At 34.5% G+C, this 26,867-nt stretch overlaps 8 protein-coding genes and 1 long non-coding RNA gene across 11 annotated transcripts in view; 4 read left to right on the forward strand and 5 right to left on the reverse strand.

Annotated features, from left to right (window-relative positions):
- The window catches only part of LOC143902402 (eukaryotic translation initiation factor 2-alpha kinase), a 5,583-nt gene extending 55 nt beyond the window's left edge, over window positions 1–5,528 (forward strand). Inside the window, exons 1-13 of the mRNA XM_077415282.1 lie at window positions 1–266; window positions 741–867; window positions 992–1,166; window positions 1,487–1,643; window positions 1,720–1,885; window positions 1,978–2,224; window positions 2,319–2,441; window positions 2,568–2,724; window positions 2,798–2,903; window positions 3,030–3,238; window positions 3,568–4,318; window positions 4,397–4,744; window positions 4,860–5,528. The exon at window positions 1–266 is cut by the window's left edge and continues 55 nt beyond it. Coding sequence (XP_077271408.1) covers window positions 145–266; window positions 741–867; window positions 992–1,166; window positions 1,487–1,643; window positions 1,720–1,885; window positions 1,978–2,224; window positions 2,319–2,441; window positions 2,568–2,724; window positions 2,798–2,903; window positions 3,030–3,238; window positions 3,568–4,318; window positions 4,397–4,744; window positions 4,860–5,066 — 2,895 coding nt within the window. The 5' untranslated portion in view covers window positions 1–144 and the 3' untranslated portion in view covers window positions 5,067–5,528. The remainder of the gene's footprint in view (window positions 267–740; window positions 868–991; window positions 1,167–1,486; window positions 1,644–1,719; window positions 1,886–1,977; window positions 2,225–2,318; window positions 2,442–2,567; window positions 2,725–2,797; window positions 2,904–3,029; window positions 3,239–3,567; window positions 4,319–4,396; window positions 4,745–4,859) is intronic.
- A 344-nt stretch (window positions 5,529–5,872) lies between these two features.
- Window positions 5,873–14,363, forward strand: Nup154 (nuclear pore complex protein Nup154). Of its 3 annotated transcripts, none has more exons than XM_077415284.1 (27): window positions 5,873–6,023; window positions 6,940–7,099; window positions 7,249–7,386; window positions 7,623–7,719; window positions 7,799–7,962; window positions 8,047–8,180; window positions 8,266–8,531; window positions 8,626–8,876; window positions 8,949–9,202; window positions 9,286–9,459; window positions 9,972–10,077; window positions 10,179–10,387; window positions 10,540–10,637; window positions 10,761–10,953; window positions 11,033–11,127; window positions 11,184–11,280; window positions 11,386–11,463; window positions 11,538–11,734; window positions 11,824–11,971; window positions 12,039–12,274; window positions 12,347–12,494; window positions 12,683–12,781; window positions 12,857–12,977; window positions 13,055–13,165; window positions 13,257–13,377; window positions 13,443–13,565; window positions 13,797–14,363. In XM_077415284.1, exons 2-27 carry the CDS (start codon window positions 6,955–6,957, stop codon window positions 13,930–13,932), a joined length of 3,939 nt encoding a protein of 1,312 aa, XP_077271410.1. In that variant the 5' UTR covers window positions 5,873–6,023; window positions 6,940–6,954; the 3' UTR covers window positions 13,933–14,363. The 3 variants fall into 3 exon arrangements, with proteins under 3 accessions (XP_077271410.1, XP_077271412.1, XP_077271411.1); XM_077415285.1 differs by having other exon boundaries at window positions 5,892–6,023; window positions 6,930–7,099; XM_077415286.1 differs by lacking the exon at window positions 13,443–13,565.
- A 110-nt stretch (window positions 14,364–14,473) lies between these two features.
- On the reverse strand, window positions 14,474–15,932 carry LOC143902406 (uncharacterized). The gene is made up of 3 exons (XR_013258359.1): window positions 15,722–15,932; window positions 15,043–15,253; window positions 14,474–14,937 (listed from the first exon to the last, which is right to left on the reverse strand). It is a non-coding gene; the product is annotated as an uncharacterized LOC143902406 (long non-coding RNA).
- A 100-nt stretch (window positions 15,933–16,032) lies between these two features.
- LOC143902405 (histone H2A-like) lies at window positions 16,033–16,523 on the reverse strand. Its single transcript, XM_077415287.1, has one exon. The coding sequence runs from the start codon at window positions 16,449–16,451 to the stop codon at window positions 16,077–16,079; it is 375 nt and encodes a 124-aa protein (XP_077271413.1). The 5' UTR covers window positions 16,452–16,523; the 3' UTR covers window positions 16,033–16,076.
- Window positions 16,524–19,298: 2,775 nt separating this feature from the next.
- LOC143902441 (histone H3) lies at window positions 19,299–19,836 on the reverse strand. Its single transcript, XM_077415350.1, has one exon. It carries the CDS (start codon window positions 19,744–19,746, stop codon window positions 19,336–19,338), a length of 411 nt encoding a protein of 136 aa, XP_077271476.1. The 5' UTR covers window positions 19,747–19,836; the 3' UTR covers window positions 19,299–19,335.
- Window positions 19,837–20,041: 205 nt separating this feature from the next.
- LOC143902445 (histone H4) lies at window positions 20,042–20,459 on the forward strand. Its single transcript, XM_077415355.1, has one exon. The coding sequence runs from the start codon at window positions 20,095–20,097 to the stop codon at window positions 20,404–20,406; it is 312 nt and encodes a 103-aa protein (XP_077271481.1). The 5' UTR covers window positions 20,042–20,094; the 3' UTR covers window positions 20,407–20,459.
- A 1,697-nt stretch (window positions 20,460–22,156) lies between these two features.
- LOC143902443 (histone H2B-like) lies at window positions 22,157–22,675 on the reverse strand. The gene has a single exon (XM_077415353.1). The coding sequence runs from the start codon at window positions 22,579–22,581 to the stop codon at window positions 22,210–22,212; it is 372 nt and encodes a 123-aa protein (XP_077271479.1). The 5' UTR covers window positions 22,582–22,675; the 3' UTR covers window positions 22,157–22,209.
- A 1,125-nt stretch (window positions 22,676–23,800) lies between these two features.
- On the reverse strand, window positions 23,801–25,268 carry LOC143902442 (histone H2A). The gene has a single exon (XM_077415352.1). It carries the CDS (start codon window positions 25,187–25,189, stop codon window positions 24,815–24,817), a length of 375 nt encoding a protein of 124 aa, XP_077271478.1. The 5' UTR covers window positions 25,190–25,268; the 3' UTR covers window positions 23,801–24,814.
- Window positions 25,269–25,409: 141 nt separating this feature from the next.
- LOC143902444 (histone H2B-like) lies at window positions 25,410–26,451 on the forward strand. The gene has a single exon (XM_077415354.1). The coding sequence runs from the start codon at window positions 25,477–25,479 to the stop codon at window positions 25,846–25,848; it is 372 nt and encodes a 123-aa protein (XP_077271480.1). The 5' UTR covers window positions 25,410–25,476; the 3' UTR covers window positions 25,849–26,451.
- The last annotated feature ends 416 nt before the right edge of the window (window positions 26,452–26,867 follow it).

Here is a 26,867-nt window from a genome sequence, read left to right on the forward strand (position 1 = left end):
TCGGTCAAACGTGTCGGTCGATATCCCATGTAAACATTACGAGCGTTTTGTCAGTCGCCTACGGTAATCTTAACATCGCGATAAAACGCGATACAGAGCAGAGCAGAATGCTACGTGCGAACGTCGATCAGCCTCGCAGATAAGATGTCCCGTTTATGCCAACAAATATGTCTCTATTGCACAGCGCTGATCACGCTCGCGTGCTTCCTTGTCTCCGCTGAAGATACGTTAAACTTGTGCGGCAAACAATTGAAGAATGAACGCAGGTGATTAAACTCCGATCGACGGGCCTTTCCTTTCCTCTGCAAATCCGAGTGATATCTGTACGACTGCAACGAAAATTTACTCCCCACGTTTCTTTTGTGTCGGTGATTCTTATTGCTCTTCCGTATGAAAGATCCCGCATGATTTTGTACATAACCACAGGACTCGAAGATCAATTGAACAAAAATTGGATTAAATATCTGTTAATCTTCTATATCGTCGAAGCCTATCTTTGAGAGAATTTTATAAACTTCCGACATGTTAGAGTAAACAAGTAAAGTACATTATGAGAACACGGACTTTTGAAGGCTATAAAGTCTCTAGAAATTTCTAGGCTTGAAGGATACAATAGACAAACAATGAGATGATCAATATACGACTTAAAAGTTATAATTGAACAGTAAATTATTAATTATATGTTAGGGATTGGATATATCTGACTTTTGTGTTTATTAAAATGTGTGTTGTTTCGCCAGTTTGGTGTTTGTCAATACATTGGATGGGAAGATATCAGCCCTGGATGCTAACAACCATGGCAAGATACTATGGACTAAAGATTTTAACGATGGACCGATGTTGTCATCCAGTATTCATCGCAGAGAAGTAAGGAAGTTTCTACGAGAATAACCTTTCAATATTGGATATTATTGTAAACAGCTTACAACTTTTAAATAATGTATTACCTTTTGAGGCAAAACATACTTCAATATAAAGTATTAATTTACAGCTTAACAATAATGGACAATGGGTACGTTTGATCCCATCTTTGTACGGTGGTTTGTATAAATTTGATGGAGAAAATTTAGAAACGGTGCCGGTATCAGCGGATCAGTTATTGCATTCGTCGTTTCGCTACTCCGATGATTTAGTCTTCTCTGGTGGCAAAGAACTATATTCTTATGGTAAGATTTACTTCTTTTTTTTTACTATTTAAATTTATTTTTATTAAATGGATTTTCTCTATAATGTGAATATATCAAGTACTTCGATGGTAAGCATTAAAAGATGCTTCTAGATAACTAAATTTTATAAGAGATAATAGATTACAAAATCATATTTTTCAATTAATTTCATTTGAATAAACTTTAATACAGTTTTTTAAAATATAATTTTAATTAAAAAAACTTGGATATAAATGTTTGCGATGTTAAAAATTAAACAATTTAAAAAAACTACGTTTTACTTTTTGTAATTAATATATATAATAATTTTTGTAAAATAGGCGTGTCACCCAATACCGGAGAAATTTTGTACCAATGTAACGTTTCTGGATGCAAGAACAACACAGATCGTCAAGATTACGTGGAACTAGATGTACTTGTTATTCAACGTTTTCAGCAAACTGTGCGAGCTGTAGAAGCTCGTACAGGTAATGAAAGGTAAACTAAATACATTTTACAATCCTATTTTCAATTAAAAAATAAAATGTGTGCCGAATAATATTATTGTTTAAAGATGGAACTTCAGCGTTGGACAATATGATTTAGAACTAGTACCTCCTGATGTTTTTTGTCCCAATGAAGTTGTTGCTTCAGATATGGAAATCAAAGTGGTTATTCCAGAAGGTTTGATTTGGGCTGTCAATAAAAGCAATCCTACCGTTACGTTATGGAAATACAAGGTATAATAAATACAAGTATATAATAATATACAAGTGTAACTATAATTTTTAATGTGCAAAATTTGTAATGTGGTAAAAATATTTTTTTTTAGTTTAGTTTTCCAATTGTTGCAATATGGCGCGAGGACGCATCCAAAATGTCTATAACTCCAGGAGCTTTGGAAAAAATTAACTTATTTAATAGCTCGCAGTGGGAATGGGGATCGGATTCTGCAGTTGGACCAGGTTTATATTTAGGCATGCATGAGAGACAATTATATGTGCAAGAAAATCACAATCACAAAAATTCGATGTATGTTCAACACATAAAATATCCATGGCAGCCATATCCAGCGGCTAGTAAGCTCAATTGAACTTTCTCAGACGCCTCATATTATATTAGACTCTATATTTGCAAAGTTGAGATTTATTATTAATACTTTTAAAATTTCAGTAACTGCCGTTACAGATACTTTGGCAGATAATAATAACAATGATGAAGTTTCCATTATTGAAACAAATGAAGCACAGAATGCAATAGCATTGTCTGTATTATACAATTCAGAATATATTAATGGTATGTAATACTTGAACGTGCCAATATCTTTAACATTGCTAATATGATTGTGAAAATAGAATATGATTATGAATATAAAATAATAGATATGGACAAATTTATGATTATGAATTTATACGTCCACAGGTAATGGATTTTACTTATATTCAAACGATCAATTAACTAACGATCAGCAATGTAATCGTAGCAATTCTGATACTTTATATATCACGGAAAAATCTATGCTAAATTATACTCAAAAGGAAGATAATGCTCAAATTACACAGCCACTTTGGCATTGGTGGTAAGTTTCTATATAAGTTCTAATCATTTATAAAATATATTATTTATTAAGTTTAATTTTGTTTTGTTACCAGGAGAGAAATTTTAATATTTGCGTTTACAACTGCCCTTCTATTGAATTTTATGTCAACACGACGTTTATTAAAAGCAAGGACAACTACTACAAATGTCTTATTTCCGGTAAGTAAATCAATAAACCGTATAATTATTTATATTCTTTTTTTTACCTTCTTATTTTGCTATTTCATCGATACCTATTTTTTCTTTTTGTATTTTATTTTAAATTAAATGAGTACTATGTTTCAGCCTTTGATAGTTGAAAGACAAATAGAAACCAAAAGAAGTGATAGCACTAATGATGATAGTGAAAATGTGAATAACTTTAAATCGCATTACTTAACGGATTTTGAACCAGTTGATTGTTTGGGTAAAGGAGGCTATGGTGTGGTTTTTGAAGCCAGAAACAAAATCGATGATTGTAATTATGCTATTAAAAGAATTGCCTTGTCAAATAGGTCAGTACTCAATTATTTTCTTTTCTTTTTGGCTGTATACAGTACATTCTTAAGTAAAATTTAAATAGTAAAAAAATGTATTTTTTTTCCAAATGCTAGGATTTAAAAAAAATTTTTTGTTTTTTTTTATTCTATTGATACAAACAATAATCTATATTATTACAAAAATTATACTAAATGTATGATTTTTGTAATAATATAGTCTGTTAAGACTCCTAAATTTACAGAATAATCAATCAGTATCTAGTTGCACTCGCGCTCACTTAAAGTACAATCATAACAATAGGATTTTAACTGGATAAGAATTTGATAAAGAAATACTATTGCAGCCAAGATTCAAGAGATCGCGTACTAAGAGAAGTAAAAGCATTAGCTAAATTGGATCATCACAATATTGTGAGGTACTTTCACGCTTGGTTGGAGTGTCCTCCTAGTGGATGGCAAGAAGAGCACGATCAACAATGGATTGATAAATTAAAATGTTCAACTGACTTTCTTTCGGAAACAACTCAGACCGAGACAAAACCTAATTCCGTATACATTGATGTTTCACAAACCGATCAGTCCTCCATAGAAAGTGCTAATGAAGATTTAGAATTCAATAACATGGACGTGAACGATGATTCATACATTACGTTTGAAAGATCAAACGAAAGGCAGGATGACAACTCGTTTTGCATTAACAATTGCAGTACCGATACTTCAGACTTGTCCTCTTCGAGTAGTATAACTGAAAAGGAGTTGCCTAATGTTAATGAAACCGATCATTCCGAAAGTATCGTGTTTGAAGAAACTGATAATAATACTGCGGCGAAAGAAACGGCAAAAGATACTGCGGCGGCAACACGACGCAAACGCCAAAAATCGTTTTTCTTAGACTTACACAAGATGCCGAACACCCAGAAGTCGGCGAAAATGTTCCTATACATACAAATGCAGCTGTGCCAAAGACTCAGTCTGAGAGAGTGGCTAAAGCAGCATACGTCAAGAGATTTTTCTCGGGTACTAAATATTTTTCAACAAATAGTGGATGCTGTGGAGTATGTGCATTTGCAGGGCTTAATTCATCGAGATTTAAAGGTAATGTCTATCTTAGGATACAGATGACAAAAATCTATTTTATTTTTTATTTTGTAATAAAAAAAAATTTGTTTTTAGCCATCAAATATATTTTTCGCTTATGACGATAAGATAAAGATCGGCGATTTTGGTCTCGTGACCGCGATGACCGAGGGTTACGATAGGGCTCATACACCTGCGGCTGAAAATGAGACTGTTTCTTTAAAAAACAATGTGCATACCGCATGTGTTGGCACACACTTATATATGTCACCTGAACAGATAAACGGTAAAATTTACAACTATAAAGTGGATATTTACTCCTTGGGAATAATCTTTTTTGAGCTTCTTACACCATTTTTTACTGACATGGAGAGAATAGTGGCGCTATCGAATCTAAAAAAGTCCATTTTTCCGAAAGATTTTGCGGAGAACTATCCTGCTGAGGTAAAAAAATTAAAAGAATATATCACGTCTATTATCCCGTGTATTACATTTTGTATATAATACATTAATTAGAATTATTATTACATGAAATTGACAATAAATATCTCTATTGCAGTACAATTTGCTCAAAATGATGTTGGATGAGGATCCCATTAACCGACCTACAACTTTAGGTATTAAAGCAAAACCTCCTTTGCAGAATTATGAAAAAGTTAGTTTGAATATAGATCCAGATTCAAAGTGGCATTTTGAACTGCCGCAACTGACTAGACATTCCTCTGTGACTAGCAGTAACAGTAGCAATGAATTGCCAGAGAAATAAATCAAGTGTTCATCTTATTTGTGTTCTTCTTATATCAAATATTTTTGACATTCTATATCATTACTTATTATAAGTAAAGAGTTTATTGTCCTCTTATAATTCCTTAAGTTTATCACTTAATTATGCTTCTATTAATTTGCCATCGTGTACATGTTATAGAACTTTTATACAACAATTCTATATAAATATAATATTTGATACAACAATTTAGATAAGAATGCTACTGGGACTTTTCGTCAAAATTGTTTTTTAAGAAATAACTTTTTTAATAGCAAATACAATTGTGATCATTACATCATCCTTACGAACATAGAATCATCACCATTATCTTAAAAAACTATTTATTATAAACATACGATATGCAATCACTATTTTGTTAATGATTATGTAAATTTACTCTTTACGAGGCTGTAATAAAAAATGTGTAAACATTATTTTTTAAATACAAGATTACCATAAGGATTTGGTTGCCGTGATTTCTTTAGATCGTAAAACCTTTTATATCTATCATGATCATCTTCCTTTATCTCTTTCTTTATATCTGCCCTTATCTTTTTTGCAGAATCTGATAGCAGTTAAATCTATATATTGTTCTGCCTGATTAACTAAAACATATCTGTAGATCATAAAATCTCAATCCAAATATTGGGTTTTTTATTTAAAAATTTTTATAACTCGAAATATAAATATATCCAAGTACTATATAATTATAAAAAGCGTTCTAACGAGCGCGGGTTCGTCAAAGCGATATATTATGCGATTGGATCGTTTCGTGACGGTCTCGCATGCACACGAGAGTACCACGAGTACAGTGTGGTACAGTACTTTGTCTTTGCCGTTGACGGTGAGTTAATTCGAATATGCCGGTCTGGCGCGAACGAGGTTAGAGTTACCCGAGTGTACCCGAGTTATATTTGATGTTTACTACTTACATCGAAATAATTATAGCAAGCTTATGTAAGTACATTATCGAGTATGTGCCGTGATTATATCAATTTATCGGACATTATTCTACGCTTTTAAAAACATCGCGTTATTATCTCGACGGAAGGTGCACGTTTTCCAGATCTAACCTATATAACCTATAAGGTATCTCCCCTCTAAAATAGTATCCCTTGTCACACAATGCGTTGCCTTATTTTTGTAATTTTCAAATTATTTTGTTTTTCATGCATTAAAGGTAGCGTTTGTCTTGTGCTATCTGATACTAGAGATAGTTCCAAAGGGATAAAGAAAAACTTATCTTTTTCAAACTTTCAAGCTCCAAGGGCGCGATTCTGTGACTCATTATGCAACATCGTTATCGTTATGTTGTCGTTGTCAGGTATACTATATGATAAAAAAGCGGAATTTACAATATAACGATAACAATACTGCACAACGAGTTACAGAATCGCGCTACTAGGCTGCCTTTGAGAATCGTACGCTCTTAGCACTAGACTCTAGACTACTCTAGAGCATCATTCTATCTTTGTTACTTATAGAAAGTAAGTCTCGTCGAGACTATGAACGTGTTCGTTCATGTGACTATGTGTTTTGTCCCAAGAACAATTTTTGAGGAATTAACGAGAAAATTAATTTCTTTGTTTGCATCTTTTAACGATTTTTGTGCCATTTGTGACCTAAAACATTTGCAACTACATTGCTTTTGCAACTGTTGGTTCGTCCTGACAGTATTTAGACAGATTTGCCTAAGTGCCATTAATGGAGAGAAGACTTTTTTTCTTATGGAAGTTGAACAAGGACAGAACACGCTCATAGAGCTAAGAGCATGGTCCTCGAACACAGCCCTATATTCTATAATTCTATATAATACTGTCACTTAAACTGATTTGCGATAACTTACATGTTTATACATATCAGCTTTTTTCAGCAATACTTTTAGAAAATGAGGAATATGGCGCTTACAGAAATAGAGCCATTAAAAATGCAGTTAGACTCATTAGAGATGGCTGGGAAAATGGTAGATAAACATATTATTGCGGACAGTAACTTTCCATCCTTAATTAATCTCATGCGATACAATGTGCAAGGTAATTTATACATTGACTACATAAAGAAATCCGGAAATATAACTGTAAAAGTTAATTAATATTAATATTAATTTGAAAATAAACTAGCTATGAGAGAGAGAGAGAGAGAGAGAGAGAGAGAGAGAGAGATTAATACATTTCTTCTATAGGTGGGCCAACCGTTAGTGGTCTCGATGATCATGACTATCCTAATTTAAATGGTGTATCAGTGGCTTTAACAAATATTAATCAAATAAAGATACATAGCAAAATTCCTTTGCCTTCTGAAGTGATGGAACACTTTGGCCGTATCCTTTCTATATTTTTTAAAATAGTGAAAGCAAATATCAATTTGCTTTTACTATTAATTGATATCAAATTATTGTCTCCAAAATAGATTACATATTAACTCTTTTTATTTACAATCATCAACTTTTCAATCAATCTTTCACAACTGAAACATGGGACGAGAGTTGAGACTGTGATTACGGAGATCAGTTTTTTAATATTAATCAAATATATTAAATTCTTATTAAAAATATAGATATGCAATGCCATTGCATGATGGGTCTTTTTACGGAAATTTCAAAAGCGTGGCTTACAATTGACAGCGATATTTATCTATGGTCATATGAAAATGAGTAAGTACTAATGTTTTAAATTTTATTGATAAATATAAATTTATATACGCTAAAATGCTTAAATTTTGCTCTTGTATAGGTCTGATGTCGCTTACTTTGATGGTTTGAATGAAACTATTATAAGCGTAGGTTTAGTAAAGCCTAAGGCAGGAATCTTCCAGAGTTATGTGAAATACTTGTTAATTCTTACAACAACGGTAGAAATAACTATTCTTGGTGTTACGATACCTGATGATGGAGGAGGTAATAATTTATAACAATTCTGTTTATTTGTGTTTGTTAATAATTATCCTTTAAATTTAATCATTGTTTTTTGTATATCCACAGAAATGCAGTTAGTCCCAGAACCGATTTTTACTGTTACTACCGATGGAATAGGAATCACTACGATTGCTAACACCAATAGCGGCAGGATATTTTTCGGTGGTAGAAATGGATCGCTATTTGAAATATATTATCAGGTTGAAAATCTTTAAGAACTTAAAACCGAGATCTCTCTATTTTAGTGTTCTTAATTCTTACACTAATGAATTTTTTTGCATATAGGCAGAGAGCAGCTGGTTTGGCAAACGATGTAAAAAAGTTAATCATTCAGAAGGTCCATTGTCATTTCTGGTACCATCATTTGTCACTATAGCACTGTCAGAGGAAGAAGCTATAATACAGATATCTGTGGACGATTCACGTAATATTTTGTACACTTTGGGTGATAGAGGTACAATCACGGTTTGGGATATTGATAATGGTGGCGCATCTAAAATCACTTCATTATCTCAAGCTTCCCTGGTACAGATTGCTGTCCATGTTGTTAAGTAAGTGATCTTTTGTTAATATAGTTTAATATAATATCTAATATATATAATATTTGCATGAATATCGAGAATTAATACAACTTCTTTCTCTCAGAACTCTGGATAGCAACAATTTTCGACCTCTTGTAAGCATATCAGCCATAATGGAATCCGAATCGGTACATTTGAATTTGGTCGTTGTTGCTGCAACGGGAACACGTTTCTACTTCAGCTGCACCTCAATTACAAATCCCTCGAGCAGACCACAAGGTTTACAATTGATACATGTCAGGCTACCACCGGGCTATGCTGCAAATGCTCCAGTAATGAGACCACGAAAAGTGCAAATGGCATATTATCGAAAAGGTAAATTATTTTTTTATAACATATTGTGACTAACACATTTGATGTGACTGATTGTATTGGAATATTTTCTAGGGACCCTCTTTCTTGTTTGCGGCGGTGACACGGAAACCGCATGGTGTTTAAGCAACGATGCTTATCCATTCACAAATTACTTGGCGGAAACTCAGAGTATTTTGCCTCTTGATAGCCCAGTTTGGGCTATGGAGGAGATCATAAGAGATTCAGCTATACACATAGAAAAGCAAAGCAGTGCTCAAGGTGAGCCTCCTCTGTTAGTGCGCCAACATATGGAACCACCAAGGAAATTTATATTTTTAACCGCACAGGTATATAATAGGTACATTTTTATCGTATTTATATCAGACATACGCATACATTGTTTATTATTATTCTATTTATTTTGTTGCAGGGGGCGATAATTTTAATGCAAGTTCGTCCTGTAGATATATTAAAACAACTTCTCTTAGAACAACGTGGGCCTGATACTGAAGTAGTACGCGCATATTTTCAAACACAATCCCTAGAACAAGCTTGTGCTACGTGCCTAATCTTGGCGACGCTTGAGAGTTCTCAAAATGCTCAGGTAATGATATATTTTTATATATTGTTGCCCGACTAACTCGCGTTTCTGTATTCGCAACCACTCTCGTTCGCACACTCTCATTCACACGGAGAAATGAAAACTCACAGCTTCTCGGAATTAATACATTTATTAGCAACGCTTTTACAAACCTCTTATAACGTAGCGGGCCAAACGACTCGACCGCTCAGCTTCGAATCTCCGGAGCACCCATTTACAAACAATAGCTCGTTGTCAAAAGAATGCTTTGTAACTTTTTTCGATAACAGTTCGATTTGGCTCGAACCTAAGAGCCGTCTCAGGCGCGGGTGTAACAATATTATAAAATTTTATTTATGTTGGGAGCTTTCCAACAAGCGACACAAGTATCGTTTTATCTTTGTTACTCATTGCCAAAAAAGAAAGATAGAACGATGTTTGTGTGGACGTGTATCGCTTGCTGGAAAGCTCTCATTGTATAAGATATTTATATTATGTTCCCATTAATAACGATAAGCATTTTTTATGATTATTAGGTGGCGGAATGGGCAACTCGTGCATTCTTCTTATTTGGTGGTCAAAGAATAGCAGGAATATATTCTCCAATTGATATGCATTCCGGTTTTCCTACTATAACTCCAGGTATATAATTGTTCCGTACATTATAGAATTTAAATGTCCGTATAATATTTGATAAATATAATTTGAGATTTATATATTAAAAATAAATTTTATCATCGCAGATTTACGCACGTCTACGCCTAGAGTGCCAAGCTTCGATTCTAGAACTCAAGCCTTTCGAACACCCACGCAAATGGGACTTAGCACAGACATTGGTTTGCAACATTTCTCTGCTAAACATAGTGGATTATATTTGTATGTAGGAAGAATACTTCGTCCTATATGGAATGTAAGATGTATAAAACAAGAAACGATAAGTAACAAAAACGTGGTAAGTGATATTGGAGAAAGCTCATTATTTTACGTGATTTTGCAACAAATGTTTCTTCGATTGTCTGAACTACTTTGAGACACTGTGTATTATCACTTTTATTTTGGGAACTTTCATGCTTATTAATTATAAATGTTATTTATCTTTTTCAGATATCCAGTACAGTACCAGCAACACAAATAGCTTGGATCTTAAGTCATTTGCAAGCATTAAGATCTTTCTTGAACAAAAATACGCATATCACAAAACAGTACGTATTTTCTAAAACATGATTTTCTGATCATGTTTGCGCGTAATAATGCGCGATAATTTGATTAGATTATAATAAGCTAATTAGGAAGCCAATTAAGACTAAAACTAAATACATACACAGGCAAAGCACGAGTAGAGGTATAACAAATGGTTTTGAAACAACGATTCGAAGTCATTTTCAAGAACCAATTGTGGAAGAAAGAAACTCATTGGATGCTTTAAAAGTTTTCATCACTCATGCATGTGAGGTTTTGGGTTTATGGAAAATATTATGCGAGAATCAACTAAATAACATCGTCAATTGTCTATCAAAGGTAGTTACTATTTAATTTTAGTTAAACTTTCTGGAGAAAGATTTTATTTTAAATTAAAATCTATGGTGATATATTTCAGGATCAAATTACTCAATTTTCTACAGCTACCTTCAGAGATCTGATTTTAATAGGCCACGAAATATCTTCCCTACTCATCGTTCATTTGATTGATAGGTAAGTTTATGAATTTCATAAAAATACTCCAGTAATTAACAGTTAACATCTTGCAGTTATCTTGGAGATAATGCATCAGTGGATTCCGTAAGTGCGAAATTAAGAGAAGTCTGTCCCAATTTATATAGAACCGAAGATGCTGTTTGCTCGAAGGTAACAAATATATTATTCCTTTTTTTTTTTCAGAATTATAGTTATCAACATTTGTAGATATATTATAAGAATTATATATAAATATGACTATCTTCATAAATTTAGGCAAATGAAATTCTTCTAAAAGCAAAAGGATGCACAAATCCTGAGGAAAAGGAATGTTATCTGCAATCTGCTTTAACGGTATGTCATAATATTATTTGCGCAACACATGGCAATGCTTGTTTAATCTTACTTATTATTAAATATGTACACAGCTTTGTAAAGAGGTAGCACCCAGGTTGAATTTGAATGCAGTGTGCCAACAGTTTGTCGCATGTCAATTCTACACGGGTGTACTTGAATTGTGTATCTGTTGTGCGGAAAGGATAGATCCCAATAACGCAGCTTCGCATTATTATAAGAACAATGAACCTATAGAGGATCAAGAAGGAAATCTGGCTTTTATGAAACGGTATATAACAACAGTATATATCCTTATGAATACCTATACAATTATATTACACACAATAATACTTTAATGCATTTTCATGTTATTTACAGTTTAGAGATTTATAAGGAATTTACCACGATGCTAGATCACTTGTATCACCAGAGCATCTCTAATCCTTTAACGCCAACTATACCAAGCAAGCCAGGACCACCTTTACAAACTGCGTCAAGTGCTGTAGTAATGCCGGCGAAAGAAATTGTATGTAATGTAAGATTTTTTTAATTGTTTGAAATGTGTTATAACGCTAATATTTTTTTTTTTTTAGTTACACGAAATCATAGACGATGCACTGCACGCACCATGCGAGACTCTTCATTCTTCTATTTATACTTGGATGATTGATAGAGGACTTCATGGTGAATTGGTTGCCTTTGCTGCACCTTCGCTAGAAACCTACCTCAATCGTGTCAATGCGCCTGAATTACTTTGGCAATTCTACGAAAGAAATAAGAATCACGCTGCTGCAGCAAAAATTTTGGATTCTTTAGCTACCAAAGTCGGGTATGCACACATATTGCTTGTAATACATGATTCTTTTGCAAAGATATAAAGATTTATATTCATTTCTTACAGATCGGAAACATCACTCTCAAAGAGAGTCGAATATCTAGCACGTGCTGTTGTATGTATGCGAAGCGATCAAACTGGATATGCTCCTTATCTTGGAATTTTCTTACGCGAATTAGAAGATAAATTAGAAGTAGCTAGAATGCAACAACAGGTACATATTTCAAGCTATCGAACTTGATAATCTAGATTATATTTTTTTTATATATGCAGTTAAAAAATATCTTGAAAAGGAGGTCTAGGTTGTGAAGTTAAATGCGCCATCATGTATGTCTTAATATTTCAATAAATATAGGTTATTATGTTAATTAATAATCGTTTGTTTTCGCAAATATTTAACAGATACTTGAGATTATCAGCAATCAGCAAAACCTGTTCGATTCTATGATGGTTACAGATGCAAAATTGAGATTGAATTCCTCATTACTCGATATTACACAGGTTTGTAATTTTAATAGATAAATTTTATCTAAATTGTATTCTCCTTGAGATTCTTATATACAACATTAATTACAGTTATATGAAGAATATGCAGAACCCTTACAACTTTGGGAATGCAAATTGGCTATAATTCATTGCTCGGGTCATCAAGATGACATGTTAATTAAAGGAATTTGGACTAACATAATTGATAATGGTATACAATATTTTACATATTTATAACATTGTAACAATAATTTTCTGAACTTTCTAATGAATTCTTAATGATTATAGAATTAGAAAATGCAACAGAACCATCGAATGAAGATAAAATGACCATCTTAATGTGTAAAATTAAATTACTTGGTCAAGAATATACTGGATCACCGCATTGTTTCCCAATTGGTAATTATATTTCATATGTATTTGATTTTATATCGGTAATAAAGTTTTACGATATTTCTTTCACAAATTCTTTCATATTTTTACATTTTAGATTTTCTAGTAAAACAATTGGAAATGAAGGCATGTAAATATAAGGTATCTAATACTAGTATTATTACTTCTTTCTTGGAATTGGGAGTAGCAATGGAAGATCTTTTAGACATTTATGATAAGTAAGTATATCGAATACTTTCTGTGTTCCGGTATTGCAAAATGTTCACGAACTATCTGTCTTCAGAATGATTGGCAAAAATACCCGTATTTGGTTAAATGAAGGCAATGAATTCCATCTAATTGAATCAACAGCTAACTTGGTTAATCATTTCATTAAAAAAATGACCATAACGAATAGTTTTGTCAGGTTAGTATTAGCTACAAATTATAATCTCTATCGTAAGGGCTAGAAACAAAATAAAACTCAGATTTTTACAAATTAAAGTAGAATATTTTATTTTAAAGAAAAAGAAAAAACATAAATTAAATAAAAATAAATGAATTTTTTAAAATCAAAATTGCAATAAATGAAAATTCCTTTTGCTATCAAAATCGCAATGTTAAACTCGATACTAATTTAAAACTTTCTTTATTATAGGAGAAAAATAATAACAAAGTGTCAGGATGTTATTTCCAAGTGTTTAACAACTCTCTTTAGTAAACCTAATGGTGGAGAGCTTGAGAGAGAAATAACAAATTTGCGGTCAATCCAAAGTATATTGAATCGTATGTAAAACAACTTTGCTGAGGAAATGTATATACATATATTATATATATACATATATACACACACATTATCATGAAAAGAAAGATGTAAACTTTGTGACTTCTGTTATTTGATGCTTTTTCCTGACACAAAAAGCAATGCTATTTATGATGCTACTGTTAAATAAATTAATTGCTCAACTTTTATGAATATGTGTATCAAGAAATATACAATTTCTTCCAGGCAGACTATTACTGCCCAATCTTTTACAAATTTGTAAATTCTAATAATACTGTATACTAATAATATAAAAATGTCGAATATATATATATAATGTGTTTGAAATTACTCCTCCAAATTTGTCGTTTAATGTTTTATATAAAAGATACTAAATGCGTCTTGTGTGGTGTACAAACAGGTTGATCAAAACTGCTGAAATAAAATTGTAAATTTTAAGAATGCAAGTTTTATATTAAAATGTAAATAGTAGTAGTAGTTACATTAACTCTTCCATTTTCCATTTCCATACATTAATATCACATATATATATATATATATATATATATATATATATATATATATACACATACACAAAAGTAACATCTTAAAAGTATCTTATTTTATCACATTATACCCTATCCTTTAACCATACGACACTTTTTCAAGTGACAACTGTCGATGTGTGTATGGAATACAGGTCCTGTACAATGTCTGATGAAATCTGAGAAAGGAGATCTTTGTACGAAGTTTACGCACTAAGGCCTGTAAGCTGTTAATTTTCTTCTTTTGGCGATATTGATATACTCTCAATCGATGGATCATTTTGTCCTTCTTGTCGCACGACTTCTTCAATACTCGCATTGATTTGATTAACATGTTTGGTGACATATTTTCTATTTCTCCTACGTTTATATCACCTGCATGACAGATTCGCTTTTTTGAAAGAGTTTCATAAATTTCCTCTTTACATTGACCACTTTCTAATTTCACCGATGGTGTACTAGATGATTCAGTATTGTTTATATCAGCCGCACTAAAAAAAAATTACATTAAAAATGTACAAATATATAATGAAATAAGGAACCTACAAAAGATTCCAACTAATTATTAATTATATATGAGATACTGGGATCAGTACCTTCCTATCAGTACATTTAGAAATATTGTTGGCACAGAGTTCGGTTTCAACCGACCACATGAAAAACCAACGGTCTCGATGCAGCTTTTTGTAAAATGTAGGCTGCATATATGACTGTATTTCGAAATCCTTGCCACATGTTTTTTGAGTATGACCGGAATTAATAAGGGCTTCTTCCCACTTCTTTCGAAGATTCGGGTCCTTTGGAAATCTATACAGTAATTATACCAATGAAATTAATGCATTAAAATTAAGCGGGAGAAAATACGAGACTTTCACGCTTTAGTATAGGTGCATTCCGTTTCACGCATGATGCATTTATCCATGTTAAACATTCGGTGAACAACAAGAATAAACGCGATGCACGACGCATTATGCACGTCGTGCGTGAAACGGAATGCGCTATTGCACTGTATGTACAGTTCTTGAACTAGTGCAGGAACAGAAAAATTAGTTGCTTTTCATTTACATCAAAACTCGGATAATTTTCACTCGTGATATCATCCTCTTTATTATTCATTAATTGCCAAAAAGGATAGAACGACGTCACAAGTGAGAATCATCTGAATTTTGATGTAAATGGAAAGCACTTATTTTTCACAGAACTAGAGCCTATCGATCATTATCGTGCTTGTACTATATAAAAATTTTTATCGCATTTTATTATTGCCCATCTTACTTTTCCTTTGCTCCACTCGTCTCTCTTCCGCTCTGCCTTCTCATCTTCTCATCTAGTCATTCCCTTGCCCCTATTCTCCTAAATATCTCTATCACTTTCTTTTCAGGTTGACAAATGTTTCAATGATTTGTAAATTCCATCATAACTTGCAAACCATCACTTTATAATTTGGAAACGGGATTGTCTCAAACATCTATTGACTATCGAGTGTTCTTTCGCCTTTCGTCAACTACTGTATAAAGAATAAAAATAAGGAACAAATTGCACATCAAGCAGACAAGATTGTGCCATCGTACGAATGTTTGGGGCCCTGAAAAGGGCCATTTGTTAATTGTCTCTCGCAATCGGTTTACGATTACGCTTTCTTCTCCGTCTTTTTCGGCAACAGCACCGCTTGAATGTTAGGCAACACTCCACCTTGGGCGATGGTGACGCCCGAGAGCAGCTTGTTCAATTCTTCGTCATTGCGGATGGCGAGCTGCAGGTGACGGGGAATGATCCTGGTCTTCTTGTTGTCGCGGGCCGCGTTGCCAGCCAACTCCAACACTTCGGCGGCAAGGTACTCCATCACGGCGGCCAAGTACACCGGGGCACCGGCGCCAACGCGTTCGGCGTAATTTCCCTTTCTCAGCAATCGATGGATACGACCCACGGGGAACTGCAGTCCAGCTCGGTTGGAGCGGGTCTTCGACTTGCCCTTAATCTTGCCTCCTTTGCCACGTCCAGACATTTCGACTCGTTTGAGATTTGAGCGCGAGACGTATCGACACGAACGGCGCAACGGCGGAACGCGAATTGCCTTCAGCTCGGCCAGTGGCTCTTATATATATGCAATGCGTGTCAATAACGTCGACCAATGGCGCGCGAGCGACGCTGCCATTGGCTGCATGCCGTTACCAGCTGCTACGACGGTTGATCATACGTTTCTTTGAATATACCTTACCGCACTGCTGAAACCGTTTCTCGTTTCTCATTTTCATTTATCATTATTTGAGACGAAATGTAAATAAATAAAATACAAATTATGGATTAAAGAAGATTTTTAGATCAATAACCTAATGTTCAAATTAGTGGGAAATGTGTCACGTCAAATAGAAATGTACGTTATGACACTTTTTGGATTAAAATAATACAAAACGGTCATTTGAATTTTGTAACAATAGCTTTAACTTAGTGCTATTAAGGAAATATAAATACGATTAGTTGAAGTTTACCCCCAGCTAATTTAAGAGCCTGAATCGTAAAAATATGAAGTTTTTAGAATATTTTAAATTGAGTTTGATACTTGGGCATAAATTATACCATTATATAATAAAATTAACAAAGTTGTAAAACTTTCTTTTATTACAGTATATAACACGGAGCAGTTATAAAAATAACGCTATGTTCATAGTACTTGGAATTTGCCAGACTGCACTCTAGTAGTGTTGAATTAATAAAAATTAAAATTACTTATAACATTTATTTTATTATATCACGATAAGTATGTGATTATATTTAAGTTTCCAATGTTATAACTGTCTGTATACGTGAGTCTACGGCGTCCGAGCCGCATGATGTCTCTGTTTGCAACTTGAAAATTTGCAAGCCTGCCAAAAATTATTAAATAAACTATGTTTATCAAAACGACTATAAAATCGCCAACTATAATGTAGACAGACGTTTTGTGAATTTTTTCACATTTTTACAAATACTTTAAATTAGAGAAAAATAGCGTCAAATGTGACAGACCCACGTATACGCTCAGAGAATGCAGAAAAAACGTGTACACAAACGGAGGAAGGGGAGGCTAAGAAACAAATTTAAACTAAACACAACTACAATGCTAAACTTAATTCAAATGTACATTTTGATACACAATTCTGGAATATTTGACATAATACCTTTCCATAATAGTTATTTTTTCTATTGCTAAAAGTAATCATCAGTGTTCTTATGCTTCTCAGTACTCCCTGTAACTTGAGGAATTTGGCTAATAAATTACAATTGGTTAGCGCAAACAAATTCAATTTAGGAAACTTTTAGATGCTATTTCATATTCAAATGTCAATGTAACATAAACAAATACAAAGAATATAAGATGAGTTTCAAAACATGCAGAAATTCGAGGTAAAAACTTTAGAGACTTAAAATTACTATTAAAATCATAAATTTATTATTAAAAAAATGTAGACGTAGTTATTTACATCTAATTTCTTTATACTTATTTGTATTTCAAATTTTTCCAGCATCTCCGTTTTTCACGTACGATAGACTCAATTTATTAGAGTTTTTAAGAAAAACGAGTCTTGAGCGAGAAATTTAAGTTAAGCAGAAAATTTCTACTTTATGGGAAATTCATAAAATTTGGAAAAATAAAAAGAAGATTATAAATATCATCGTCTATATTTAAAACTTATTGTTAGAGAGATTTACTTATGAAAAGTCACTTACATTGTATAAACTTTACGTGGAATTTTTCGTAGATATTTGCATATTTTTATTTTTCCGTACATAACGTTTTAAAAATAAAAGCTTTATATTTCTTTAAGCAATATTTATATTAAATATAATTAATGTAAGTTCAATAATGGCAAAAATCTTCAAAAATTTGTAATTAAGAGACTTGAATATTATAATTTTATTTTGATGAATCTTAATCTTTTCTTTGGTAAAAAATCTATTTGAGTTATATATATTCACGCCCTCCGTTCCCGAAAGATATATCGATAAAACGTCTAACGCAGATGTAACTATAAACTATTTACCTAAACTAAAATTACAACTCAGAGCAATTAAATAAAATATAAATTGTACACAAAATTCGATTTTAAAATTATACGTTCATATATCTAAAATATATGACGTGCTACGAATTTTACTAGGTTTGCAAATTGTATATTAGCAACATTTTTGTACTCGTTAATAATTCAAGTGTTGTTTATCGTAGATTATAAGTTATAATGAATTTGAATTGAGAAGTGATTTTCCTTTTAAATTAGAAGTTTAATAAATTTTAATGAAATAATACGAAGAGATCTAAATATCAAAACAGTAAAGGAAACAATAGCAGCTCATACTGGGAAGTACGTTCCGAGACTGGACTCATCCAAACCGACTGGCAACAAGGCTGTTATCGGAAAGAACGGAGATATGAGAAGATTAAAACGCCACAAACACAAACCATTAGACTCTGTTAATAGATTTATTTAAATTTAAATTTTCTCACATGAAACCAGTAGACAGAAATACAACACTCTAATTGTGAATGTAAGGGGCATATTCCACATTCCACTGGGAATGTGCCTACGTGCTCTTGTATGTACTTTACTCAATTTACTTAAATAAAAAAAAAATAAATTTTACATTTAATTCGTTATAAATTACGATGTATGGAAGAAATATTTCAAACTTCAAGTACAAATAGAAATTTTGGACATATTTCAGACGTTGTATTATTAATAATTTTACTAATAGATTTAAGAATACTAATAATATTATAAAGAGGAATGAAGGTAAACTTAGCTGTAATTATAAGGATAAATTAAGTGTATATACGCAAACGTGAGACTATCCTTCGTGAAAGAATTGTTGGCCCTGAAAAGGGCCGATTGTTTTATATAAAACTGTTGCGCCTAAGCTCGCTCGCCACGAATACGACGTGCCAGTTGGATGTCTTTCGGCATGATGGTGACTCGCTTAGCGTGAATAGCGCACAAGTTCGTGTCTTCGAAAAGACCCACGAGGTACGCCTCGCTAGCTTCCTGGAGAGCCATCACAGCAGAACTTTGGAAGCGGAGGTCAGTCTTGAAATCCTGAGCGATCTCACGAACGAGTCGCTGGAATGGCAATTTACGGATCAACAATTCCGTACTTTTCTGGTAACGACGGATTTCGCGAAGGGCCACGGTGCCGGGCCTGTAACGGTGAGGTTTTTTCACACCGCCGGTCGCCGGGGCACTCTTCCTCGCAGCTTTAGTGGCCAATTGTTTCCGGGGCGCCTTTCCTCCGGTCGATTTGCGAGCAGTCTGCTTGGTACGTGCCATCGCAACGGTCAATCGATAATCGATATGCGTCAATGTGTCTAACGTCGAACGAGCGAACGAGCGAAGAGCGAAGCTCCTCGTCTGCTTCGTCAGATTGAGCGTTTTTCCGAAAAGTCGCCTCTATATATGCAGCACGGACCAACTGCGTCGCGCGTGATTGGTCGGTGCTTCGAGAGTGGGGCGCGCTAGGAGTGGAGGCGAAGCGTTCCTATTGGCGGACGCCGTCAGGGTGGGGAGCGTGTCTGCGGCCAGGTGATAAAAACGGCAATTTTTCGGATTCAGGCACCAAAATCGTTTGACTCTTCTCACGGAGCGCACGTACCAAAGCGATTGAAAACTTAAGTCGTCATGACTGGTCGCGGTAAGGGAGGAAAGGGATTGGGAAAAGGAGGAGCGAAGCGACATCGCAAAGTACTTCGCGATAACATCCAGGGTATCACCAAGCCGGCCATCCGTCGTCTGGCGCGCCGTGGCGGAGTCAAGCGTATCTCTGGACTAATTTACGAGGAGACTCGCGGTGTGCTGAAGGTCTTTCTTGAAAATGTTATCCGTGACGCGGTTACCTACACCGAGCATGCTAAAAGGAAGACCGTAACTGCCATGGACGTTGTCTACGCCCTGAAGCGCCAAGGAAGAACTCTCTACGGCTTCGGCGGTTAAATGTAGACGGAAGACGACAGTTTTTACTGCGTATACAATCGGCCCTTTTCAGGGCCACAAATATTTCGAACATTGAATTTCTCTCGTTATAGCATTAAAGCAATTTTTAGATATTTTAAAAATGAGTTTTTTTAAAATAATCGCGTGATGTAAAAGAAAAGGAAACTTTATTCAGAATAAAATAAAAATGCATTTAAGTACTTTCTCGTTACGTATTTCATCTTTACCATATTTTTATATGCTTTTGCGCGCGCAATTTTTTTGTAATTCCTATATTCACGGGGCATTCTCAGTAAGTATGTGTGTAACGTTCATGATTTTCATAAATATAAAACTTCTATATCGTGTCGAAAATAATAAAGAGATAAACAAATGTATAGTTGTATACAATTGAATGTCAATTTAATTTCAAACGGTAAATACAAAATTCTCAAATATACGTACGTAATATTATATGTAAGCAAATGTTACTTTTTTAGAGGATTTGACTCTACTTAAACTATTTAAAACATTTGTGCGTAACACACAATTTTTTCATTGAATTATATTATTTCGTAAAAAAAAACTACATTTTAAGAAACACCTTGTCAGATATTTTCTCGTCTTACATTCTAAAGTGGTGAATATGGCTCAAGTATAATTTAATTAAAGCTTTTATTCTGATTTAATCAGAATATAAAGAAAACTAATCTTGAGTTTAGTAAACTTTGATCTAATTGATCAAATTTTAATCTGATCTCAATCTCCGTACACATATAGGTACTTAGTCTACGAACATTAGGCTGATCTGTATAAACGAATAAATTATCGCGAATGTATGATTCTTCATCAAAAGATTTGAAAATCCATTATTTTAGTTAGCATTCTTATAAAAGCAATTAGAAAATAGGTTGATATGACGGATGCGTTCTGGCTATTAACATTAGAATTATGAGTATTTATGATTGAATGTTGATTTATTTGAATCACTTCTAAATATTTACGTAATAAAAACAGCTCTGTTAAAGGTCATGACGCGACTGTCGCATGATTTTGAGATATTAGAACAACTATTCGCAACTGAAATCTTATTCGTATTAACAACTGAAAATTTAAGAAGCCAAATGCTCTATTTATTAGTACTAATGTAAGTAGAATAATAGACGTTAGACACTATACACCTAAGACAATATTTTGAAGCATTTAAAGCTTAATAATTTCAATTAATAAAATGTGACCGATATGTGAATACTACCGTAGAGAAGTGCTTTTCCGGCAGAACTGAATTTTTATAGCCTATTTCTTTTTGTGAATTAATATACATCTCCGCACACCGCAAACTGCGCGTGATTAAGTATTTGCCGGTTTTTAACCATCTCGTTGAAATAGTCATATTCACATGATTAAAACAATTTAATCTATTTATATAGTGTGGCTAAAAATAAGCATCCTTTAAATTACTGCAAAGAATTTATCACAAAAATTATATCATTCCAGCCAGTTTGAATCTAAATGACTAAATATAAATACAATTTCAGTTGAAATATCAAGCGTTCTAAAAACGTTTATATAACGATAATTGAACTACGTAGATAAATATTATCGTTATCACAAATCACTTCATCACAATTATATTGCTCAAGTTTCTTCATTGTTTATCGCAAATACATATCAAGTTTAAAGAGTTTTATCTGTTATTACAAAAAATTCCAAGCTAGGGACGTGGATATCGTGAACGTGAACGAAACAAGAAATTTCCATGTTACGGACATTTGTTGGCCCTGAAAAGGGCCGTTTATACGGTCGTCGTAGTTTAATCCCAATTTACTTGGAACTAGTGTACTTGGTCACTGCTTTCGTTCCCTCGCTGACAGCGTGCTTGGCCAATTCTCCGGGTAAAAGAAGCCTGACGGCGGTCTGTATCTCACGAGACGTGATCGTCGATCGCTTGTTGTAATGCGCCAATCTTGACGCCTCGGCGGCAATTCTCTCGAACACATCGTTCACGAAGCTGTTCATGATGCTCATGGCTTTGCTGGAAATGCCAGTATCAGGGTGTACTTGTTTCAACACCTTGTAGATGTAGATAGCGTAGCTCTCCTTCCTCTTCTTACGCTTCTTCTTATCGGTCTTGCTGATGTTCTTCTGAGCCTTGCCCGCCTTCTTCACCGCTTTCCCACTGGCTTTCGGTGGCATGACGAAATCGGTTTGGTATCAACGATAACTCTCGGCGTACGAATAGTCGTCCCAACGAAGTCTGAGCGTCGATTGATCGTTTGCCCGGGACCACCTCCCATATATATACGATACGGACGAGCCACGCGACGACCAATCACGTCGCAGCTGGGCCCGAGCCCGGCGTCATTGGTGCGACGCAGTAACAGCTGCCTCGCGTTGTCGGAGGAGTATAGCCTGACGCCAAGCCAAGTTACAGAATGCACGAACCAAACGTGTATGTGGATAATTTTGCAACACAATAAAATAAGTTAAATGATTCAATAAAATTCATATGAACGTAATGAGGCGCAAAAATGTCAAAATTGCATTGGGTTATTCCTTTAAACTGGATTGTGGAGAGTCGACTTGTCGCTCAAACGTATCTTTCCATTAAACAGTTTAATTTAACGCATTTAAACATGCAAACTAAAAAATTTTTTATTTGCAACGTAATTGTATTAAAACGATTTATACGGTCTCGCGATAAAATTCGAGATATAAATTAAAGAAATCGTACTTTGCGAAGCATTTATGTAGATATAATTTTGCTCGTGTATTTTTTTGCTAATATATTAGTCGAGAGAATAATTTTATTCACCGGAGTACGTGCTACGTGATTCTGAATAAATATTGAAAGTGGATTTATGACACAAAAATTGTGTAAGTGGCACAGAAGAACCACGTTTCTTTGTGTGATATTTGACGCTCGAACAATGGGAAAAGGACACTTCTCTTCTCCAACGCCATTTCGTGATACATTGTGTTGAGAATCGAGACGGTTTCACACGTACCTTGCTCGATGTTAAATCGTTTTCAGATATTTATTGGATAAACATATAAATAAACGAGATAAGACACGAGCGAATGAAAATGTTTTAATACATGCATATCTGTACCTTGTAGACGTAAAGAAACGTATCTCTAGTTTTTGTCAAAATTGGAGTTAATATTTTTCCAATATATCAAAAGTTTAAATTTGTATGATGGGTCTTGTCTATTATTATTATTATTATTATTATAGTTTTTAAGATACAATGTTTAAATAATAAACTTAAAATCCTATTTTCTGTAAATTTTTAATACGATTCTTTATTCCTAAGGTAGATACAAATATATCCTGCTTTCTTTAAATTTCTAGTAATGGAGATATGACTTTTTACCTCCAAGGTAGGTATAGATATGCACTATTTCTTGTATATTCTTATTTATTTATTTTTATTTATTATGTCAGCAAAAAAAAGTACAAAGCGAGCGAAATCGCCAGATAGAATTCTAGAGGAAAGAAATAAATAATAACTGTTCATATACAAAACAAACTCAGATCTTTGGCATTATTAGGAAATAATATTTGTTTTGTCTACGAACGTCTCTCTAAAGATATTAAACGAGTTTATTTATTTTTAAATTAATAATTGAAAGTAAAGAGGAGCTACTTATCAATCTCATAACTAACTAAAAATACGTTCGTCCGTGCGGCAGTTAATTGAGACACGATCAGTTTATTTTTTTAAATATTTAAATTGTAAAAACCATTATATAGACATTAAAAATACCATAATACGAAGAACGGTATACGCCAATACGTCGCAACGTTCAAATCGTTTCATACGGAGGATTATTAATCTAAGGGCCAAGCACATATGACAGTCGTAGTCGTGGACGTAAATAGGTAACGCACAAGCTTTGGCGTATCTGTCAGGTCGGGGACTACGACCGTCGAACATCGCTAACATCGCTACGCCATGTTACCTATGTGCTTTGGCCCTATCAATTCTGGGTGCGTTCCACTTATCGCTCGCAACACTCGTGGAATTATTTCATCCTTGTTTGTCAAATGTTAAACAAGGACGAAATGATGCTCGCGAGCGTTGTGAGCGATAAGTGGAACCCAGCCTCTGTTAACAGTTAACAGTAAGTAATGACTCTTTAACTACGGGTATATATTCATAAGCGATCCCCATAGACCCTGCATCGCAGATCGCGGCACATCTTAAAATCGTAAAATCGCTTATTGGCCGATGGTTATATTTCGCGAATTTGTCGTCTATTCGATCTGTCGACTATAGTCATAGTTAAAGAGTTAATTATACGAAAAAAAAAATAATGTTCGTTCAGCGGAGCAAAGCAGGTATTGAAGCTAAACAAGACCATTCCTTCGTAAAAAAAAACATGTTGTGGCCCTGAAAAGGGCCATTTGCGATCGATGCCGGATTTATGCTTTCTTTTCCGTCTTCTTGGGCAGCAGGACGGCCTGGATGTTCGGCAGGACGCCACCCTGGGCAATGGTCACGCCGGACAACAGCTTGTTCAATTCCTCGTCGTTGCGGATGGCGAGTTGCAGGTGACGGGGAATGATCCTGGTCTTCTTGTTGTCACGAGCGGCGTTACCGGCCAACTCCAATACTTCAGCGGCGAGATATTCCATCACCGCGGCCAAGTAGACCGGTGCACCGGCGCCAACGCGCTCGGCGTAATTTCCCTTCCTCAGCAGTCTGTGAATACGGCCCACGGGGAACTGCAGTCCCGCCCTGTTGGAACGAGACTTCGCCTTTCCCTTGACTTTGCCACCCTTTCCGCGTCCAGACATGTTGCTCAATTGGCGAATACGGATTAACGGAGATGCTTCGTTCGTGAGAAGCAAGAGGATTGTGACGTTTCGAACGGGAACGCTGCTATTTTATACTCTGCGACGACGGCGCCCCCTCCACCAATAGGAACGCGCGGTTGCTTTCCGTCCTTCTGATTGGCGCGCCGTAGCCAGCTCGCGGCTGGTATATATACCATTGCGCCGATCGGACACCGTTTTTTCTTGTGCGCACACCGCGGACGCTGTATCGTGGTTTTATCCGCAAATAGCCTTCCGACTGTACGAAAATGCCTCCTAAAGCGAGCGGCAAAGCGGTGAAGAAGGCGGGCAAGGCTCAGAAGAACATCAGCAAGACCGATAAGAAGAAGCGTAAGAAGAGGAAGGAGAGCTACGCTATCTACATCTACAAGGTGTTGAAACAAGTACACCCGGACACGGGAATTTCCAGCAAAGCCATGAGCATCATGAACAGCTTTGTGAACGATGTGTTCGAAAGAATCGCGGCTGAAGCGTCGAGATTGGCGCATTACAACAAGCGCTCGACGATCACCTCCCGGGAGATACAAACGGCCGTGAGGCTCCTGCTGCCGGGCGAATTGGCGAAACACGCGGTCAGCGAAGGCACCAAGGCAGTGACGAAGTACACCAGTTCCAAGTAAATTGGAATTTGGCTACGATATGACACCGGCCCTTTTCAGGGCCAACAAGAATTTCGAACATGGACACGCTCGAGTTTCGCACTTATAAACCTAAAACATTCTGTGCGTGACACCGTAAAATATTTTGCCTAATGTAGCAGTCGTGTTGAATCATCTTCGGTTTAATAGTTTTCGAATTTTTAATATGTATGGAACATTTTTTATTTTCTTTAATACTCTCTCGTGCTAATTGTAGAAGACTTTGATTACGAAACGGTCTTTACGAAATGACATCTTTGCCCGTTCTTGCCAATTATCGACGACACAATTATCGAAACTCAAATTTCGCTTGTTCGATAGAAGCGTGGTTGTCTAACGATTAAAAATTAATCCACCAATGTTTGCGAAAAATCTGATCTGCGCGAAATGTAAAATTCTTTTTAAGCACGACTTGAAATACAATATCTACGAAATCACTTAGAATTTAGTTTTAGAAAATTCCAAAACGGAACATAAATAGAATTACATAAAATATAAATAGAACAAATAGAAATTTATAAATCACAAAAATAGAACAGATAGAATTTTATAATTCTATAATAAACTGAAAACTTTTTTTGATCCAACTTGACTATTGACTTTAAAAATACAATCTCTGGCCATTTCATTTTTAATTGATAATATCGTATTTAATCTGTTTTGCAATATTGAACGTCGTAAGTACGATTTTATCAATTTTAATTTACTAAAACTTCTCTCGGCGGATGCCACAATTGCAAATAGTGCAAAATATATTCGTAAAGCTAATGAAAAGCAACTGAAAACAAAATTAATTTTAATACAAACTAATTTGGAGAAATATTAATTTAAAAACAATGAGAAACAGTTATATAGTTGTGTTTTGACGAAATTTCCGCTGCATTTTTCTTCTACACGGTCCTGTAAGCGAAGTTACGTGAGACTGTACATTTTACGCAACATGTGAAGCATCGAGACGTTTTTAATTTAAAATATTTCGTAAACACGTGACGTAGAACACA

Source organism: Temnothorax americanus, unplaced genomic scaffold (genome assembly GCF_048541705.1).
Source record: "Temnothorax americanus isolate GAGA-0224 unplaced genomic scaffold, ASM4854170v1 Scaffold4, whole genome shotgun sequence".
Taxonomy (NCBI): domain Eukaryota; kingdom Metazoa; phylum Arthropoda; class Insecta; order Hymenoptera; family Formicidae; genus Temnothorax; species Temnothorax americanus.

What these genes read in the sequence shown, in the direction of transcription:
- Nup154 (XM_077415284.1), top strand. Translation starts at nt 6,955, where the DNA reads ATGAGGAATATGGCGCTTACAGAAATAGAGCCATTAAAAATGCAGTTA. An exon ending in TTATATTTTTAACCGCACAG is followed by an intron (nt 9,203 to 9,285) that starts GTATATAATAGG and finishes ATTTTGTTGCAG; the next exon opens with GGGGCGATAATTTTAATGCA. An exon ending in TCGTCAATTGTCTATCAAAG is followed by an intron (nt 10,954 to 11,032) that starts GTAGTTACTATT and finishes GATATATTTCAG; the next exon opens with GATCAAATTACTCAATTTTC.
- LOC143902405 (XM_077415287.1), bottom strand. Translation starts at nt 16,451, where the DNA reads ATGTCTGGACGTGGCAAAGGAGGCAAGATTAAGGGCAAGTCGAAGACC.
- LOC143902441 (XM_077415350.1), bottom strand. Translation starts at nt 19,746, where the DNA reads ATGGCACGTACCAAGCAGACTGCTCGCAAATCGACCGGAGGAAAGGCG.
- LOC143902445 (XM_077415355.1), top strand. Translation starts at nt 20,095, where the DNA reads ATGACTGGTCGCGGTAAGGGAGGAAAGGGATTGGGAAAAGGAGGAGCG.
- LOC143902443 (XM_077415353.1), bottom strand. Translation starts at nt 22,581, where the DNA reads ATGCCACCGAAAGCCAGTGGGAAAGCGGTGAAGAAGGCGGGCAAGGCT.
- LOC143902442 (XM_077415352.1), bottom strand. Translation starts at nt 25,189, where the DNA reads ATGTCTGGACGCGGAAAGGGTGGCAAAGTCAAGGGAAAGGCGAAGTCT.
- LOC143902444 (XM_077415354.1), top strand. Translation starts at nt 25,477, where the DNA reads ATGCCTCCTAAAGCGAGCGGCAAAGCGGTGAAGAAGGCGGGCAAGGCT.